Here is a 19,520-nt window from a genome sequence, read left to right on the forward strand (position 1 = left end):
CTTTGTTTTATTTTACTTGCAAATAAATTGGAACAAATATTTTAGCCTGCCTTTCACTTGACATTCTCGTCTCTTTCCAGCTGCCGTTGAATTGAAGGGAAAAATCCTGGATAATCGTAACCGACAGAATTCATGGTAATTACTGAATCGCTGCCCGGCTGATCCAGGAATAAAGACTGGGGGTTTGTGTTTGTAAAAAGTGGAAGTTGCACCAGCGTGAGCAAGGGAAATGTGCTTGTGTGAAATGGGCTGAATGGAGACACGGGATTGTTGCTGAGAATCTCTCTGGGCTCATTGGCTTGCTGATCATTTGAATATATCAAACAAACTCAGTCGGGGTGTTCATATTTCAGCATTTTTTCAATTCCTTATTCTGTTTTGGGGCTGCAACCGTATGGAGAATCAGAGCGAGTGATGACAGGAAATTGAGCAGGAGGACCAGTGTGTATTTAGCAAAGTGTTCAGTAAATATTCATGCTTCTTTTTTCCTCTTTGTGTTCATTCAGGAAGGACAGAATATGCAAGAAAGTTCCAGTGTGTGTGAAGCTGCTCAGGAGGCAGCCTTGACCAATGAGGTAATTGTCATTTCCATCGGGAGCACGGAGTTTACAGTGGGAATCCTGGCTTGCTCCTTTGTTACTGGTTTCAGCTGTGGCTCTGTGTGGAGTGCTGTGTTCTGAGTCACAAACTCAGCTTACTGTCTCACTCCAGACGCTTGGACATAGAATCCAGTGGAGGCTAAAGGATTGTTGCATTATATTTTGAATGAGATCAGATGGATAGAAAAGAACTGCTGACATTTGGAGGAAGAGCAGAATTCTACTCCGTATCCTGGCCAGTAATATTTAACAATACACCTTTAAAACAAAGCAGATGGGCTGCATATTGGTTATATTGCTGCTTATAATTTCCTGTGCCGGGGATGACAGATAGAAAGTGCTTCATTGGCTGTAAAATGCTTTGGGCTTTTCTGAGGTTGTGAAAGGTGCTAAATAAATGCAGGGTTTTTTTTTCTTTTTGGAAAGAAATAGCGCATTTATCTAATGCTTTAAACAAATGGATTGCTTTGACAGTTGGTTTGTGTACAGTAAGGACACGTGATTAAATAACTAACTAATTTGGGTGCTGATGATTGAGAGAAAATGTTGGCCTGAACATTCCTGCAGGAATCCTCCCCCACTAATTACAGCAAAGCCATTCAACTGATCAGTGTGTGTCGGTGTGTAGCCCCTGTGCAACCAAATAGTCCTCATGTTTGTCTGACCTGTTCCCACATCCTTGGAACCTCCTCTTCTTCATGCACTGATCCAGACTAATCTTGAATATTGACTTCCTTAATCAACGATCTTGGAAATAAATTTCACAGAAGCATCCCCTGCTCTGTCCTAAAACTCTGACAATTATTCCTTTATCACTGGCTCCATGTTCTTTATCCCTCAACACAATGTGCACTTTTCCATCCTTTGAGGAAGGTGGGGTCTTGGTTTATTGACTCTTCTGATAGTGTAGCACTCCCTCAATCTGTACTGGAGTGTCAGCCTGGGTTATGTACTCAAGTCCCTGGAGAAATGAAATCTACTGCTGATGCGTCAGTTTAAACAATCCAAACAATTTCACCAAGGACCCTTAGAACAGACAGAGAGAGAGAAGAGCTTTCTCTCAGCCAGTATTGCTAGCTAAATCTCAGGTGATAGGGCAATTCACTTACTGATTATACTACCTGGTATCTCTGATTACACAGAGCTCTTGCCTTAGTTTAATGGTTTTGTACCTTTGGGACTGTATGAGGACCTGTGATTTGCTGAAGCTTACCATATTCTTGCCTCTAACCTCTTGCCCTGACAGGATCATTCTGACGATGAGGAGGTGAAAGAGCCCAGAGTGAGAGAGACTCCCGAAGACGTCACTTTTGATGCAATTGTAAATACGATAGCCTTTCACCCAACCCGGGATGTTATTGCAGCGGGAGATGTGGATGGAGATGTTTATGTGTATGTGTTTCACTTGTGATGCCTTATCATCATTATCAGAGCAATCTGCTCAGTGTTTAGCACAGGTAAAACATGCACACACATAAGTTGAATTTATGAAATGCACACACGGGTGAGGCCAACTCTCACCAAAAGATACAAAGTAAAAACAAACAGCATATGGTGATCCCGGGAGTAGCATGCAACATATTCTGTTAGATGAACATTATGCTGTAATTGTGTCACTGGATCATCAAGCAGTCAATTTCTGTTCCCTTTGGGTCACTCGGAGACCAATTGCAAGACAGGTTCATGAGTTTCAGGCTAACTTTCTTCCTAAAATGTGGATTTTAATTTCATGGGTTGAGGTCCTTGTTGGTAAAGTCAATGTTTATTAGCCAGCCCCAGTCATCCCGAGATGGTGCTGGTGGGGAAAGTAGAGACAGCAGCTTTCCTTCTCTCCAGGATATTGGTGAAGCATTTTCTTCGCATTCTGACAGTGGTCAATGATCTCAGCTTTTTGTTTCCATATTTTTAAAGCTTAGCTTGGGGAACATTAAGAAAGTGGGGGCATTTGTTCTTTGGTCCTAGAAGCATGTGCAGGGATCTGTGCAAGCAGGAGAGGAGTAGGAGGAATTGAGCCTTAAAAGTCTCAGCCTATCAGGCTCCTCTTGTCTCCAACGCCACTCCCCATCACCGGGTGGGTTTTTACAACAATTGACAATTTCATGGTCACCATTAGACTTTTAATTGGGAGATTTTGCTTTTATTGAATTCAAATGTCACCATCCGCCGTGGCGGCTTTGAACCGATGTCCCAGAGCATTACTGGATTACTAGTCCAGTGACAATACCACTACACCGCTACCTCCCCTATTCATGTAAAGAAAGTTAGCTTTAAAACCCCATCATAAATGCTGTCATTTTATTAGAAACCTCTCCCTGACAGAATCTGAGACTGATTTCTTTTGGCAGAAAGGAAACCAAAATATTATTTATTGAGAATAGATTTATTTCAAGTACATGAACATCTTTGAATGTATAATTAAAATTATCAATGCATTTTTAGCTTTAAACAGGTTTTATGTAACATAAATTATGTAAACAGTTTGAGTAGTTTTAACCTTTGAACAATTGTGATTTGTTTGGTCGATGGAAAGTGATAATAGTTAAAATGGTAATGATTGATAAACTCATAAGTAAAACAATGGAAAATTGTCGACACTCTGTACCTAGGGCAGGCTAGGGGCAGTTATCAGGAAATTACCCCCAGATTCCCACACCCACTCTGTCAAATCTTTGCAGTTTAACTCATATGCTTGTTCCACAAATAGTCCAAGACATAGAGGCACACAGATAGTGAGTCCAAATTCCAACAGTGCTGTTCCCTTCAGTCTGCTGCCCTTGTCCTTCCAGGTGGTAGAGATTGCAGTTTAGAAGGTGCTGTCGAAGGAGTCTTGGTGAGCTGCTGCAGTGCATCGTGTAAACGGTACACTCTGCTGCCATTGTGCAACAATGGTGGAGGGAGTGAATACTTAAGGTGGTGGATAGGGCTGACTTGCCCTGGATGGTGTTGAGCTTTGAGTGTTGTTGGAGCTGCACTCATCCAAGCAAATGGAGGTATTCCATCACACTCCTGGCTCATGCCTTATAGATGGCCGAGGTTTCAGGGCGTTAGAAGGTGAGTTACCTTTTTCTACTCTGCTTCAGTGGTGGAGGGAATGATTGGTTATGGTGGTGGATGGAGTTTTTAAAGATTCTTTCACAGAATGTAGCTGTCACTGGCGAGACCATCGTTCATTGCCCATCCCTAATTACCTCAGAGGAGGTGGTGGTGAGTTGCCACCTTGGACGCACAGTGTGGGGGCAGGCTTGGTTGGAATGCTCTTTCGGAGAGTTGGTGCAATGTGATGGGCTGAATGGACTCCTTCGACACTGTTGGGATTCTATGGATTCCATGGTGATAATGCTGTTGAATGTCAATAGGAGATGGTTAGAATCTCTCATATTGGAGATGGTCATTGACTGGCACATGTGTGATGCCAATGTTACTTGCCACTAATCTGAATGTTCAGGTATTGCTGCACATGGACACAGACTGCCTCATTATCAGAGAATTGTGAAAAACGCAATAGTCAATGGCCATTTGCATTGCTATTTTTGGCCATAAGATGAAGCAGCTGAAGATGGTTGGGAGCTTCCCACTGCAGGAACTCCTGCGGTGATGTCCTGGAGCTGAGATGATTGACTTCCAACCACAGAGCCATCTTCCTTGGTGTGATTCCAACTAACAGAGTTTTACACAGTGAGTGAGGGGGAGGGGGTGAGAGTGTGACAGGGGGAGGGGATGTGAGTGTGACAGGGGGAGGGGATGTGAGTGTGACAGGGGGAGGGGATGTGAGTGTGACAGGGGGAGGGGATGTGAGTGTGACAGGGGGAGGGGATGTGAGTGTGACAGGGGGAGGGGATGTGAGTGTGACAGGGGGAGGGGATGTGAGTGTGACAGGGGGAGGGGATGTGAGTGTGACGGGGAGGGGATGTGAGTGTGACAGGGGGAGGGGATGTGAGTGTGACAGGGGGAGGGGATGTGAGTGTGACAGGGGGAGGGGATGTGAGTGTGACAGGGGGAGGGGATGTGAGTGTGACAGGGGGAGGGGATGTGAGTGTGACAGGGGGAGGGGATGTGAGTGTGACAGGGGGAGGGGATGTGAGTGTGACAGGGGGAGGGGATGTGAGTGTGACAGGGGGAGGGGATGTGAGTGTGACAGGGGGAGGGGATGTGAGTGTGACAGGGGGAGGGGATGTGAGTGTGACAGGGGGAGGGGATGTGAGTGTGACAGGGGGAGGGGATGTGAGTGTGACAGGGGGAGGAGGTGAGTGTTACAGTCGGTGGGGGGGAGGGGGGAGTGTGACAGTCGGTTGGGGGGGAGGGGGGAGTGTGACAGTTGGTTGAGGGGGAGGGGGTGAGTGTTACAGTCGGTGGGGGGGGGGGCGTGTGACAGTCGGAGAGGGGGAGTGTGACAGTCGGTTGAGGGGGAGGGGGTGAGTGTTACAGTCGGTGGGGGGGAGGGGGGAGTGTGACAGTCGGTTGAGGGGGAGGGGGTGAGTGTTACAGTCGGTGGGGGGGAGGGGGGAGTGTGACAGTCGGTGAGGAGGAGGGGGTGAGTGTGACAGTGGGAGAGGGAGGGGGTGTGTGTGTGACAGTCAGTGGAAGGGGGGAGTGTGACTGTCGGTGAGGAGGAGGGGGGAGTGTGACAGTCGGTGAGGGGGAGGGGGGAGTGTGACAGTCGGTGAGGAGGAGGGGGTGAGTGTGACAGTGGGAGAGGGAGGGGGTGTGTGTGTGACAGTCAGTGGAAGGGGGGAGTGTGACTGTCGGTGAGGAGGAGGGGGTGAGTGTGACAGTCGGTGTGGAGGAGGGGGTGAGTGTGACAGTGGGAGAGAGAGGGGGTGTGTGTGTGACAGTCAGTGGGAGGGGGAGGGGGGAGTGTGACTGTCGGTGAGGAGGAGGGGGTGAGTGTGACAGTGGGAGAGGGAGGGGGTGTGTGTGTGACAGTCAGTGGGAGGGGGAGGGGGGAGTGTGACTGTCGGTGAGGAGGAGGGGGTGAGTGTGACAGTGGGAGAGGGAGGGGGTGTGTGTGTGACAGTCAGTGGGAGGGGGAGGGGGGAGTGTGACTGTCGGTGAGGAGGAGGGGGTGAGTGTGACAGTGGGAGAGGGAGGGGGTGTGTGTGACAGTCAGTGGGAGGGGGAGGGGGGAGTGTGACTGTCAGTGAGGAGGAGGGGGTGAGTGTGACAGTGGGAGAGGGAGGGGGTGTGTGTGTGACAGTCAGTGGGAGGGGGAGGGGGGAGTGTGACTGTCGGTGAGGAGGAGGGGGTGAGTGTGACAGTCGGTGTGGAGGAGGGGGTGAGTGTGACTGTCGGTGTGGAGGAGGGGGTGAGTGTGACAGTGGGAGAGGGAGGGGGTGTGTGTGTGACAGTCAGTGGGAGGGGGGAGTGTGACTGTCGGTGAGGAGGAGGGGGTGAGTGTGACAGTCGGTGTGGAGGAGGGGGTGAGTGTGACAGTGGGAGAGAGAGGGGGTGTGTGTGTGACAGTGGGAGAGGGAGGGGGTGTGTGTGTGACAGTCAGTGGGAGGGGGGAGTGTGACTGTCGGTGAGGAGGAGGGGGTGAGTGTGACAGTCGGTGAGGAGGAGGGGGTGAGTGTGACAGTCGGTGTGGAGGAGGGGGTGAGTGTGACAGTGGGAGAGGGAGGGGGTGTGTGTGTGACAGTCAGTGGGAGGGGGAGGGGGGAGTGTGACTCGGTGAGGAGGAGGGGGTGAGTGTGACAGTGGGAGAGGTAGGGAGTGTGTGCGTGACAGTCAGTGGGAGGGGGAGGGGGGAGTGTGACTGTCGGTGAGGAGGAGGGGGTGACTGTGACAGTGAGTGAGGGGGAGGGGGTGTAAGTGTCACAGGAGGAGGGGGTGAGTGTGACAGTGAGTGGGGCCGGTATCAGTCTATGGGGTGGATCTGGGGTCATGAGGTTGTGTTCTGTTTTTTCATGAGCGAGTCTCGGCCTGGGCACTCAGTGCAGCACTGAGAGCAATTTTGATTCCTTTTTATTTATTCATTCATGGGACGTGGGCGTTGCTGGCTGGCCAGCACCTATTGTCCATCCCTAGTTGCCCTTGTTCAGTGGACAGTTGAGAGTCCAGAGTCACATGTAGGCCAAACCAGTTAAGAACGGCAGATTTCCTACCCTCAAGGGTGGTGGTTGATGGGAAATATTCATCCTGGAGCTCAGTTACTAGTGGTGTACCACAAGGATCTGTTTTGGGGCCACTGCTGTTTCTCATTTTTATTAATGACTTGGATGAGGGCGTGGAAGGATGGATTAGTAAATTTGCGGATGACACTAAAGTCGGTGGAGTTGTGGACAGTGCAGAGGGAAGTGGCAGGTTACAGAGGGACATAGATAAGCTGCAGAGCTGGGCTGAGAGGTGGCAAATGGAGTTTAATGCGGAAAAGTGTGAGGTGATTCACTTTGGAAGGAGTAACAGGAATACAGAGTACTGGGCTAATGGGAAGATACTTGGTAGCGTGGATGAACAGAGGGATCTGGGTGTCCATGTGCATAGATCCCTGAAAGTTGGCACCCAGGTTGATAGGGTTGTTAAGCAGGCGTACGGTGTGTTAGCTTTTATTGGTAGAGGGATTGAGTTTCGGAGCCAGGAGGTCATGCTGCAACTGTACAAAACTCTGGTGCGGCCGCATTTAGAGTATTGCGTACAGTTCTGGTCGCCATATTAAAGGAAAGATGTGGAAGTGTTGGAAAGGGTGCAGAGGAGATTTACCAGGATGTTGCCTGAATGGTGGGAAAATCATATGAGGAAAGGCTGAGGGGCTTGAGGTTGTTTTCGTTAGAGAGAAGAAGGTTAAGAGGTGACTTAATAGAGGCATACAAGATGATCAGAGGATTAGATAGGGTGGATAGTGAGAGCCTTTTTCCTCGGATGGTGTTGGCTAGCATGAGGGGACATAGCTTTAAATTGAGGGGTGAGAGATATAGGACAGATGTTAGAGGTAGGTTCTTTACTCAGAGAGTAGTAAGGGCGTGGAATGCCCTGCCTGCAGCAGTGGTGGACTCGTCAACGTTGAGAGCGTTCAAGTGATTATTGGATAAACATATGGATGATGTTGGAATAGTGTAGGTTAGAGGGGCTTTAGATTGGTTCCACTGGTCGGCGCAATATCGAGGGCCGAAGGGCCTGTACTGCGCTGTTAGGTTCTATGTGCTAAAGGACGTTAGTGAACCAGATGGGTTTTTTCCAACAATCAGCAATGGTTTCATGGTCACCAGTAGATTTTTAATTCCAGATATTTTTTTATAGAATTCAAATTCCACCATCTGCTGGGGCGGGATTTGAACCCAGGTCCCCGGAACATTAGCTGAGTTTCTGGATTAATAGTTGAGTGATAATACCACTAGGCCATCGCCTCTCCCTCCTTATTCAAGGAAAGATATTATTTCATTGGAGGCAGTTCAGAGAAGATTCATTAGGATGATCCCGCGTATGGAGGGATTGTTGAACTGGTTGGATGCTGCTCATTAGAATTTAGAAGAATGAGAGGGGATCTCATTGAAACATATCAGCTTCTTAAGGGGCTTGACAGGGTAAATGTTAAGAGGATGTTTCCCCCCATGGACCAGAGGGAATAGAGTCTGGGACCAGAGTCACAATGTAAAGAGTTTAGAGGGGGTGGATTTCATGAAATGTATCCAGGGGAGTTTTTTAATATCAATATGTGGAAGGCCCAACAAGGGATGGATCAGTGCTGGATCTGGCTCTGGGGAACAAAGCCAGATAAGTGTTCGAGGTGGCAGTGGGGGAGCATTTTAGAAATAGCAACTTCAATGCGGTATGGTTCAAATTTGTTACAGACAAGGAGAAAAATGGCATGCAAAAGACAACTTTGGATTGGGAGGAAGGCAGATTTTATTAAAATAAGACAGGATCTGGTCAAAGTTGACAACAGCTCCTTGTGGGAAAATCTACAGCGGAACGGTGGGAGGCATTCAAAAAGGAACTGGGGAGAGTACGGGTTCAACATGTTCCCTACAGGGGGAAATGTAGGAGTTGTAAGTTCAAGGATGTCGAGGACAATTCAGGACCGGATGAGGAAGAAGAGAAAGCCTTTTAGTAAGTCTGTAGGGAGCAATTCAGCTGCTGCACTTGAGGAAAATAGGAAGTGCAAGAAGGAACTTAAAGCAATTGTCAGTGCAAAAAAAGGGCATTAAAAAAGACTTGCAAACAAGATTAGGTAGAATCCTAAAATATTCTGTAAATACATTAAGGGGAAGAGGTTAACCAGGGAAAGAGTAGGGCCCATCAGTGGCCAAGGGGGCAATGTGTTTGAAGTTGCAGGACATTGGAAGATTGCTAAATGAATACTTCCCATCGGTCTTCATAGAAATCATAGAAACCCTACAGTGCAGAAGGAGGCCATTCGGCCCATTGAGTCTGCACCGACCACAATCCCACCCAGGCCCTACCCCCACATATTTTACCCGCTAATCGCTCTAACCTACGCATCCCAGGACTCTAAGGGGCAATTTTTAACCTGGCCAATCAACCTAACCCGCACATCTTTGGACTGTGGGAGGAAACCGGAGCACCCGGAGGAAACCCACGCAGACACGAGGAGAATGTGCAAACTCCACACAGACAGTGACCCGAACCGGGAATCGAACCCAGGACCCTGGAGCTGTGAAGCAGCAGTGCTAACCACTGTGCTACCGTGCCGCCCTTTTCACTCAGGAAAAGGAGAACATAGGTACAGAATTCAGGAAAGGGGACTGCGAGCAACTTGTATAGTTTGACATAGGAAATGAAGAGGTATTGGAGGATATGGCGGGTTTAAAAATGGACAAATCCCCAGGCTACTGTGGGAGGAGAGGCAGGAAATTGCAGGGGCCCTGACACAAATTTTTAATTCCTCTCTGGCCACAGGGGAAGTACAGTAAGAGATCTAACAACACCAGGTTAAAGTCCAACAGGTTTATTTAGTAGCAAAATTTTGCTACCAAATAAACCTGTTGGACTTTAACCTGGTGTTGTTAGACTTGTTACTGTGTTTACCCCAGTCCAACGCCGGCATTTTCCATATCACAGGGGAAGTGCCAGAGGCTTGGAGGACAGCTAATTTGGTTCCAGTTTTCAAGAAGGGTGGTAGAGATGAACCAGGAAATTACAGACCAATGAATCTCACGTCAATGGTAGGGAAACTATTGGAGAAAATTCTGAAGGAGAGAATTAATCTCCACTTGGAAATACATGGGTTAATTAGGGATAGTCAGCATGGTTTTGTCAGAGAGAAGTTATGCCTAACAAATTTGATAGAATGTTTTTAAAGAGTGATCGAGTGGATGAAGTAAGTTCAGGTGATATAGTTTATATGTATTTTAGCAAAGATTTTGACAAGGTCCCACATGGGAGACTGATCGAGAAGGTTGAAGCACATGGATTTCAGGGAAACTTGGCGAGATGGATCCGAAACGGGCTTGATTTGATTTATTATTGTCACATGTATTAGCATACAGTGAAAAGTATTGTTTCTTGTGTGCTATACAGACAAAGCATACCGTTCATAGAGAAGGAAATGATAGCATGTAGAATGTAGTGTTACAGTCATAGCTAGGGTGTAGAGAAAGATCAACTTAATGCAAGGTAGGTCCATTCAAAAGTTTGACGGCAGCAGGGAAGAAGCTGTTCTTGAGTCGGTTGGTACGTGTCCTCAGATTTTTGTATCTTTTTCCTGACGGAAGAAGGTGGAAGAGAGAATGTCCGGGATGCGTGGGGCCCTTAATTATGCTGGCTGCGTTGCCGAGGCAGCAAGAAGTGTAGACAGAGTCAATGGATGGGAGGCTGGTTTGCGTAATGGATGGGGCTACATTCACATAGAAATATAGAAGATAGGAGCAGGAGGAGGGCATTTGGCCCTTCGAGCCTGCTCCGCCATTCATTAAGATCATGGCTGATCATCCAACTCAGCCTATTCCAGCTTTCTCCCCATAACCTTTGATCCCATTCGCCCCAAGTGCTATATCCAGCTGCCTCTTGAATACATTCAATGTTTTGGCATCAATTACTTCCTGTGGTAATGAATTCCACAAGCTCACCATTTTTTAGATGAAGAAATGTCCCCTCACCTCTGTCCTAAATGATCTACCCTGAATCCTCAGACTGTGACCCCTGGTTCTGGACTCCCCCACCATCAGGAACATCCTCCCTGCATCGACCCTGTCTAGCCCTGTTAGAATTTTATAGGTTTCTATGAGATCCCCCCTCACTTGTCTGAACTCCAGCGAAAACAATCCTAACCTGGTCAATCTCTCCTTTTACATCAGTCCCACCATCCCCGGAATCCGCCTGGTAAACCTTCGCTGCACTCCCTCCAGAGCAAGAACATCCTTCCTCAGAAAAGGTGACCAAAACTGCACACAATACTCTAGGTGTGGCCTCACCAAGGCCCTGTATAATTGCAGCAACACATCCCTGCTCCTGTACTCAAAACCTCTCGCAATGAAGGCCAACATGCCATTTGCCTTCTTTACCACCTGCTGCACCTGCATGCTTACCTTCAGTGACTGGGGTACAAGGACACCCAGGTCCTGCTGCACACTCCCCTCTCCCAATTTGCAGCCATTCAGATAGTAATCTGCTGCCTTGTTTTTGCTTCCAAAGTGAATAACCTCTCACTTATCCAAATTATACTGCATCTGCCATTGATTAACCCACTCATGCAACCTATCCAGATCGTTCTGAAGGATCTCTGCACAACCTTTTGTAGTTTCTTGTGGTCTTGGGCAGAGCAGGAGCCATATCAAGCTGTGATACAACCAGAAAGAATGCTTTCTATGGTGCATCTGCAAAAGTTGGTGAGAGTTGTAGCTGACATGCCAAATTTCCTTAGTCTTCTGAGAAAGTAGAGGCGTTGGTGGGCTTTCTTAACTATAGTGTCGGCATGGGGGGACCAGGACAGGTTGTTGTTGATCTGGACACCTAAAAACTTGAAGCTCTCGACCCTTTCTACTTCGTCCCCATTGATGCAGACAAGGGCATGTTCTCCTCTTCCTGAAGCCGATGACAATCTCCTTCATTTTGTTGACATTGAGGGAGAGATTATTGTTGCCGCACCAGTTCCCCAGATTATCTCATTCCTGTACTCTGTCTCGTCATTGTTTGGGATCCGACCCACTACGGTGGTGTCGTCAGCAAACTTGAAAATCCAGTTGGAAGGTAATTTGCCGCACAGTCAGCGGTGAGCTTAGTAATGACACATTGTTGTAATGTTGTTATTACAGTGTGTACCACACACACTCTGTTTGAGTGACTGGAGACGAGTGTCCAGTGGCGTACCACAAGGATCAAAGTTGGGACCTTTTTTTTTTGCACATAAATAATATTGATAATGTTGGGGGGTGATAAGCAAGTTTGCAGATGGCAACAAGAGTGGTTAATAGTGAAGAAAAATGTTGTAGGTTACAGGAAGATATAGATAGGCTGGTCAGATGAGTGGCAGATAGTATTTAACCCTGTTAAGTGCAAGGTGGTGCACTTTAGAAAAGATAAGACAAGGGAGTACTTAATGAATGGCAGGAAACTAGGAAACTCAGAGGAACAGAGGAAGTACCTTGGAGTACTTATTCGCAGACGACAGAGCAGGTGAATAGGATAGTTAAGAAGGCATGTGGGACATAGAGTAGATGTGGCATAGAGTATAAGAGCAAGGATGTTATGTTGGAGCTGTACAGAGTGTTGCTTAGGCGACAGCTGGAGTACTGTGTACAGACCCAGTCACCTCGCTGTAGCAAATATGTGATTGCGCTCGAGAGGTACAGAGGAGATTCACCAGGATGTTACCTGGGATGGAGCATTTGAGCTATAAGGAGAGAATCATAGAATCCTACAGTGCCGAAAGAGGCCATTCAGCCCATCGAGTCTGCACCGACCACAATCCCACCCGGGCTCTATCCACGTATCCCTACATATTTACCCACTAATCCCTCTAACCTATGCATTCCAGGACACTAAGGGGCAATTTTAGCACGGCCAATCAACCTAACCCGCACATCTTTGGACTGTGGGAGGAAACCGGAGCACCCGGAGGAAACCCACGCAGACACAGGGAGAATGTGCAAACTCCACACAGACAGCGACCCGAGCCGGGAATCGAACCCAGGTCCCTGGAGCTGTGAAGCAGCAGTGCTAACCACTGTGCTACCGTGCCACCCATAGATTTGAGACTCGATAGATTTGATTGTTTTCTTTAGAGCAGAGAAGGCTGAGGTGGGGGGGTCATGATTGAAGTGTATCAGATTATGAGGGGTATGGATGGGATGAATAGAAAGCAGCTGTTCCTCTTGGTTGGGTCAATCACAAGGGGGCATAGATTTAGGGTGAGGGGCAGGAGATTCAAAGGGGATTTGAGAAAACATTTTTTCACTCGGGGTGGTGGGAATCAGAATGCACTGCCTGGGAAGGTAGTGGAGGCTGGAAACCTTACAACCTTTAAAAAGTATTTGGATAAACACTTGAAATATCATAACATTCAAGGATATGGACAAGTGCTGCAAAATGGGATTAGCGTGACTTTAGTGATAGTTATTGTCAATGCAGATTTGATGGGCCGAAGAACCTTTTCTGCACTTTTTTGCATCTCTCTGACTCTAATAGTTTCAAAATAAAGGGGTGCCAAATTAAGACTAAGAGGGGGAATTTCTTCTCTGAGATTGAGAGTCTTTGGAACCCCATTGCCACAGAGAGCTGTGGGAGCAGAGTCCTTAGTATTTTTAAGGCTGAGATAGATTTTTGATCAGTGAGGGAATCAAGGGTTCCGGGGAATGTTGGATCAGCCATGGTCCTATTGAATGGCGGAGCAGGCTGGGGGGAGGGGGGGTTGCTGTTGGCCTTGTGTTTCTATTGCTGATGCTCTTCTGTTGGGGTAACACTGAGCAGTGTCCACAGGAACAAATGGAAACACGTTTTGAATCAATTCCAAGGAAACTGATCATCTACCTCCCATCTTGTTGCAGAATTTCGTACTCTTGTGAGGAATCTGCAAACCAGGAGCTGTGGTCATCAGGACATCATTTGAAATCCTGTCGTCAGCTGGCATTTTCCTCAAATGGACAGGGTAAGCCTCATCGAGCAGTAGCTCAATACCTGCAGCAGTCAGGAATTCAGTAAACTTTCACTGCACTGCCTTAAAGTAATGCCTTTAGTAATAGAAATCATAGAAATCCTACTGTACAGAAAGAGGCCACTCGGCCCATCGAGTCTGCACCGACCACAAACCCACCCAGGCCCTACCCCCATATCCCTACATATTTACCCACTAATCCCTCTAACCTACGCATCTCAGAACACTAAGGGCAATTTTTTTTTTAGCACGGCCAATCAACCTAACCCGCACATCTTTGGACTGTGGGAGGAAACCAGTGCATTCAGAGGAAACCCACGCAGACACGAGAAGAATGTGCAAACTCCACACAGACAGTGACCCAAGCCGGGAATCGAACCCAGGTCCCTGGAGCAGTGCCAACCACTGTGCTACTGTGCTGCTGCCTGCTGCTCAGTGTGGCACAGTGGTTAGCGTTGCTGCCTCACAGCGCCAGGGACCCAGGTTCAATTCCTGGCTTGGGTCACTGCGCAGAGTCTGCACGTTCCCCCATGTCTGCGTGGGTTTCCTCCCACAATCTGAAAGACGAGCTGGCCATGCTAACCTCTCCCTCAGTGTACCTGAACAGGCGTCGGAATGTGGCGACTAGGGGCTTCATTGCAGTGTTAATGTAAGCCTACTTGTGACACTAATAAACTTTAACTTTAATCCCCTTCAGTGATATTGTGCAGCTTAGTCTGGAGTTAGTGATGGGGATATTGAAGTGAGCACCTTCTGCTTTTGAAGGGATTCATGGATTTTTCAATTGCATTTTTACTGCTCCCTTGAGAGTGTTTTACACCTCTTCTGTTTTAGTGTGATTGAAGTTGTGAATGTTTGAGCCAGTCAGAATTCACCCTGTTTCTTCACTTTCAGAACTTTTCACAGTTTCCAAAGACAAGTCGATTCACATTCTCAATGTTGAGATAGGCAAATTGATGACAAAGATTCCAAAAGCTCACAGGTTTGTGATGTGGCTGATTACCTGCCTGTGGGGGTGTGGATTGGTGGCACTGAATCATGTTGGGGCTGGGTGAGTGAGGGGTGCAGCAAGTGGGAATGAGTGAATGGGGAGGCCAGCAGGATTTGGGGTCAGGGGTGGGGAGTATATCTATCTGACAATACCTTTCCTCACTTTACATCCCTTAGCTGCATTTCATTCCCTTATAGGTGGTTGTTTCCCAGTTGGTTTGCTCTTTGTGCTATCTCTTGGTCGTATTAAACTTGTTAATCGGGTTATGTTAGAAACTGGGGAAACTCAGCTCGCAGCCCTTTGCGGCTCTTGTCTTACCCTTTACCCTTGACTCTGCTCCCTCCCAGTGGCTGACCTGTATCCTTTGTTCTCGTCCAGTGGTTGACCTTTGACTCTGCTTTCCCCCCCAATGGTTGACCTTTGACTCTGCTTCTCCCCCAGTTGTTGACCTTTGACTCTGCTTCCCCCCCAGTTGTTGACCTTTGACTCTGCTTCCCCCCCAGTTGTTGACCTTTGACTCTGCTTCCCCCCCAGTTGTTGACCTTTGACTCTGCTTCCCCCCCAGTTGTTGACCTTTGACTCTGCTTCCCCCCCAGTTGTTGACATTTGACTCTGCTTCCCCCCCAGTTGTTGACCTTTGACTCTGCTTCCCCCCCAGTTGTTGACCTTTGACTCTGCTTCCCCCCCCCGTTGTTGACCTTTGACTCTGCTTCCCCCCCAGAGGTTGACCTTTGACTCTGCTTCCCCCCCCAGTGGTTGACCTTTGACTCCAGTTCCATTGTCTTTGTCCCCTGCAGTGCCGCCATTAATAGCTTGAAGATTATCGATGAGAATCTCTTTGCCACTGGTGATGATGATGGTCAGCTAAAAGTGTGGGACCTGCGTAAGGAAACTTCCTTCATGGAGATGAAAAATCATGACGATTACATCAGTGATATCACAATTGACCAGAACAAGAAAATCCTGCTTACAACCAGGTACGAGAGTTCCTCAGGCCGGGGTACGTGTTTACGCTGACCACTGCTCTCGGCTGAGATACCTTCCCCCATGCTGAGCTTCCAAACACTCAGCCAGTGCGTTTGGTATTTCCAGACTCAATGATTTCAACATACCCCAAGGTTGTTTCTCACCTCCTATCAGCTGGAGCTCATTCAAACCTCTGCCGCCCCTAACCCACAACAAGTCCACTTCAATCAGTCTACTTTGCTCTCAGATTACAAACACAAATTTTAAAATTCTCATTCTCGTGGTCAAATCCATTTGTGATATTGTCCTTCTCCACCTGTAAATTCCTCCAACACTCTGTGTTCCTGCATCTCTGGCCTCTTACCCATATCCCATCCTCTTCACTCTTTGAAGTGCTTATCTCTAGCCATCGAAACCACCCCCCCCCCCCATCGCTCGCTCCAAGCTCTGGAATGTCCTCCCTATTCCATTTCTCTCTCTGCTCCTTAAGATCACGTTAAACGCTGCTCTCAACCACACTGTTATCTCCTGGTAACTCTTATCAGTTTTAGTTTGATTACATTTGGATGTTTTCCCATGTTAAAGGCATTACAAAGTGTCAGCTTTTGTTTGTCCTGTCTTTATCCTGCCTGATAGCTAGAATAAGCAGTCACACACATTTACCAGCAGATGGTGATGTGTTCACACTTGAACAAGCTACACAAAATACTAACCATTGCAGATTGAACCTTATCACGTTGTCTGGACAATTCTAAGAGTTTCCAAATCAGTGAAATACTTTAGAAATGCAGTGATTATTATTATGTGAGTGGTGCTGTCCCATCTTCTTCATCATAGAGAATAGGAGCAGGAGGAGGCCATTTGGCCCTTCCAGCCTGCTCCACTCTGATCATGGCTGATCATCCAACTCAATAGCCTGATCCCATCTTGCCCCCCCATATCCTTTGATGCCCTTCGTCCGACGAGCTATATCTTGAAAACATACAATGTTTTGGCCTCTACTTCCTGTGCTAATGAATTCCCCAGGCTGACCACTCTCTGGGTGAAGAAATTTCTCCTCATCTCTGTCCTAAACAGTCTACCCCGAATCCTCAGACTGTGACCCCTGATTCTGGACTCCCCCCACCATTGGGAACATCCTCCCTGCATCTACCCTGTCTAGTCCTGTTAGAATTTTATAGGTTTCTATGAGGTCCCCCTCACTTTTCTGAACTCCAGTGAAAACAATCCTAACCTGGTCAATCTCTCCTTCTACATCAGTCCCACCATCCCCGGAATCAGCCTGGTAAACCTTCGCTGCACTCCCTCCAGAGCAAGAACATCCTTCCTCAGAAAAGGAGACCAAAACTGCACACAATACTCCAGGTGTGGCTTCACCAAGGCCCTGTATAATTGCCCCCCCCCGGACCCCCGCCGTGCAGGAGGCCATTCGGCCCATCGAGTCTGCACCGACACAATGCCACCCAGGCCCTATCCCCATAACCCCATACATTTACCCTACTAATCCCCCTGACGCTAAGGGGCAATTCAGCATGGCCAATCCACCTAACCCACACATCTTTGGACGATGGGAGGAAACCGGAGCACCCTGAGGAAACCCTCGCAGACACTGGGAGAATGTGCAAACTCCACACAGTGACCCAAGCCGGGAATCGAACCCGGGTCCCTGGCGCTGTGAGGCAGCAGTGCTAACCCACCGTGCTGCCCCATGATGGAATTGAATGGTGGATGGAACAGGCTCGATGGGCCGAGTGGTGTGTAACCAAGTGGAGTCCTGCATAAAGAGTCAACAATGGCTGAGTGGGCAGCGCTCTCCTCTCTAGTCAGCTTGTCTTGGGTTCATGTCCCATTCGAGATACTTGAGCACATCAGGATGAGACGGTGGGGTAGTGCTAATGTCTCCATACCGGAGACTCGGCTAATGCTCTGGGTTCAAGTCCCACCACAGCTGGTGGAATTTAAATTCAATTAATAAAACTGGAATATAAAGTTAGTTTGAGTAATGGTGACCGTGAAACCATTGTCGATTGTTGTAAAAACCCATCTGTTTCACCAATGTCCTTCAGGGAAGGAAATCTGCCGTCCTTACCTGGTCTGGCCTACATGTGACTCCAGGACCACAGCAATGTGGTTGACTCATATTTGCCCTCTGAAATGGGCCAGCCAGTTATTCATTGGGGATGGGCAATAAATGTTAGCCTCAATGGTGACACCCACATCCCATGTATAAATAAAGGAATCTCGACTGACACCGAGTACAATACTAAGGGAGTGCCGCACTGTCAGAGAGTCAGTACTGAGGGAGTGTCAGAGGGTCAGTCCTGAGGGAGTGCTGCAGTGTCAGAGGGTCAGTACTGAGGGAGTGCCGCAGTGTCAGAGGGTCAGTACTGAGGGAGTGCCGCAGTGTCAGAGGGTCAGTACTGAGGGAGTGTCAGAGGGTCAGTCCTGAGGGAGTGCTGCAGTGTCAGAGGGTCAGTACTGAGGGAGTGCCGCAGTGTCAGAGGGTCAGTACTGAGGGAGTGCCGCAGTGTCAGAGGGTCAGTACTGAGGGAGTGCTGCAGTGTCAGAGGGTCAGTACTGAGGGAGTGCCGCAGTGTCAGAGGGTCAGTACTGAGGGAGTGTCAGAGGGTCAGTCCTGAGGGAGTGCTGCAGTGTCAGAGGGTCAGTGCTGAGGGAGTGCCGCACTGTCAGAGGGTCAGTGCTGAGGGAGTGTCGCAGTGTCAGAGGGTCAGTACTGAGGGAGTGCCGCAGTGTCAGAGGGTCAGTACTGAGGGAGTGCCGCACTGTCAGAAGGTCAGTACTGAGGGAGTGCCGCACTGTCAGACGGTCAGTACTGAGGGAGTGCCGCACTGTCAGAGGGTCAGTACTGAGGGAGTGCCGCAGTGTCAGAGTGTCAGAGGGTCAGTCCTGAGGGAGTGCTGCAGTGTCAGACGGTCAGTGCTGAGGGAGTGCTGCACTGTCAGAGGGTCAGTGCTGAGGGAGTGCTGCACTGTCAGAGGGTCAGTGCTGAGGGAGTGTCAGAGGGTCAGTCCTGAGGGAGTGTCAGAGGGTCAGTCCTGAGGGAGTGCTGCAGTGTCAGACGGTCAGTGCTGAGGGAGTGCTGCACTGTCAGAGGGTCAGTGCTGAGGGAGTGCTGCACTGTTAGAGGGTCAGTGCTGAGGGAGTGTCAGAGGGTCAGTCCTGAGGGAGTGCCGCAGTGTCAGAGGGTCAGTGCTGAGGGAGTGCTGCACTGTCAGAGGGTCAGTGCTGAGGGAGTGCCGCAGTGTCAGAGGGTCAGTACTGAGGGAGTGCCGCAGTGTCAGAGGGTCCGTCCTGAGGGAGTGCCGCAGTGTCAGAGGGTCAGTGCTGAGGGAGTGCCGCAGTGTCAGAGGGTCAGTACTGAGGGAGTGTCAGAGGGTCAGTACTGAGGGAGTGCCGCAGTGTCAGAGGGTCAGTACTGAGGGAGTGCTGCACTGTCAGAGGGTCAGTGCTGAGGGAGTGCCGCAGTGTCGAGGGACAGTACTGAGGGAGTGCCGCAGTGTCGTGGGTCAGTGCTGAGGGAGTGCCGCAGTGTCGAGGGTCAGTACTGAGGGAGTGCCGCAGTGTCGAGGGTCAGTGCTGAGGGAGTGCCGCACTGTCAGAGGGACAGTACTGAGGGAGTGCCGCAGTGTCAGATGGTCAGTACTGAGGGAGTGTCAGAGGGTCAGTACTGAGGGAGTGCTGCAGTGTCAGAGGGTCAGTACCGAGGGAGTGCCGCACTGTCAGACGGTCAGTACTGAGGGAGTGCCGCACTGTCAAAGGGTCAGTACTGAGGGAGTGCCGCAGTGTCAGAGGGTCAGTACTGAGGAAGTGCCGCAGTGTCAGAGGGTCAGTCCTGAGGGAGTGCCGCAGTGTCAGAGGGTCAGTCCTGAGGGAGTGCCGCAGTGTCAGAGGGTCAGTC

At 49.0% G+C, this 19,520-nt stretch overlaps 1 protein-coding gene across 3 annotated transcripts in view; it reads left to right on the forward strand.

Annotated features, from left to right (window-relative positions):
- Positions 1–19,520, forward strand: part of wdr55 (WD repeat domain 55) — an 85,680-nt gene that overhangs the window by 56,284 nt on the left and 9,876 nt on the right. For all 3 annotated transcript variants that reach the window (XM_078198053.1, XM_078198051.1, XM_078198052.1), the window contains exons 2-7: positions 81–135; positions 507–575; positions 1,846–1,991; positions 13,538–13,638; positions 14,539–14,626; positions 15,433–15,612. In XM_078198053.1, coding sequence (XP_078054179.1) covers positions 133–135; positions 507–575; positions 1,846–1,991; positions 13,538–13,638; positions 14,539–14,626; positions 15,433–15,612 — 587 coding nt within the window. In that variant the 5' untranslated portion in view covers positions 81–132. The remainder of the gene's footprint in view (positions 1–80; positions 136–506; positions 576–1,845; positions 1,992–13,537; positions 13,639–14,538; positions 14,627–15,432; positions 15,613–19,520) is intronic.

The sequence above is a fragment of the Mustelus asterias genome, chromosome 26 (assembly GCF_964213995.1).
Source record: "Mustelus asterias chromosome 26, sMusAst1.hap1.1, whole genome shotgun sequence".
Taxonomy (NCBI): domain Eukaryota; kingdom Metazoa; phylum Chordata; class Chondrichthyes; order Carcharhiniformes; family Triakidae; genus Mustelus; species Mustelus asterias.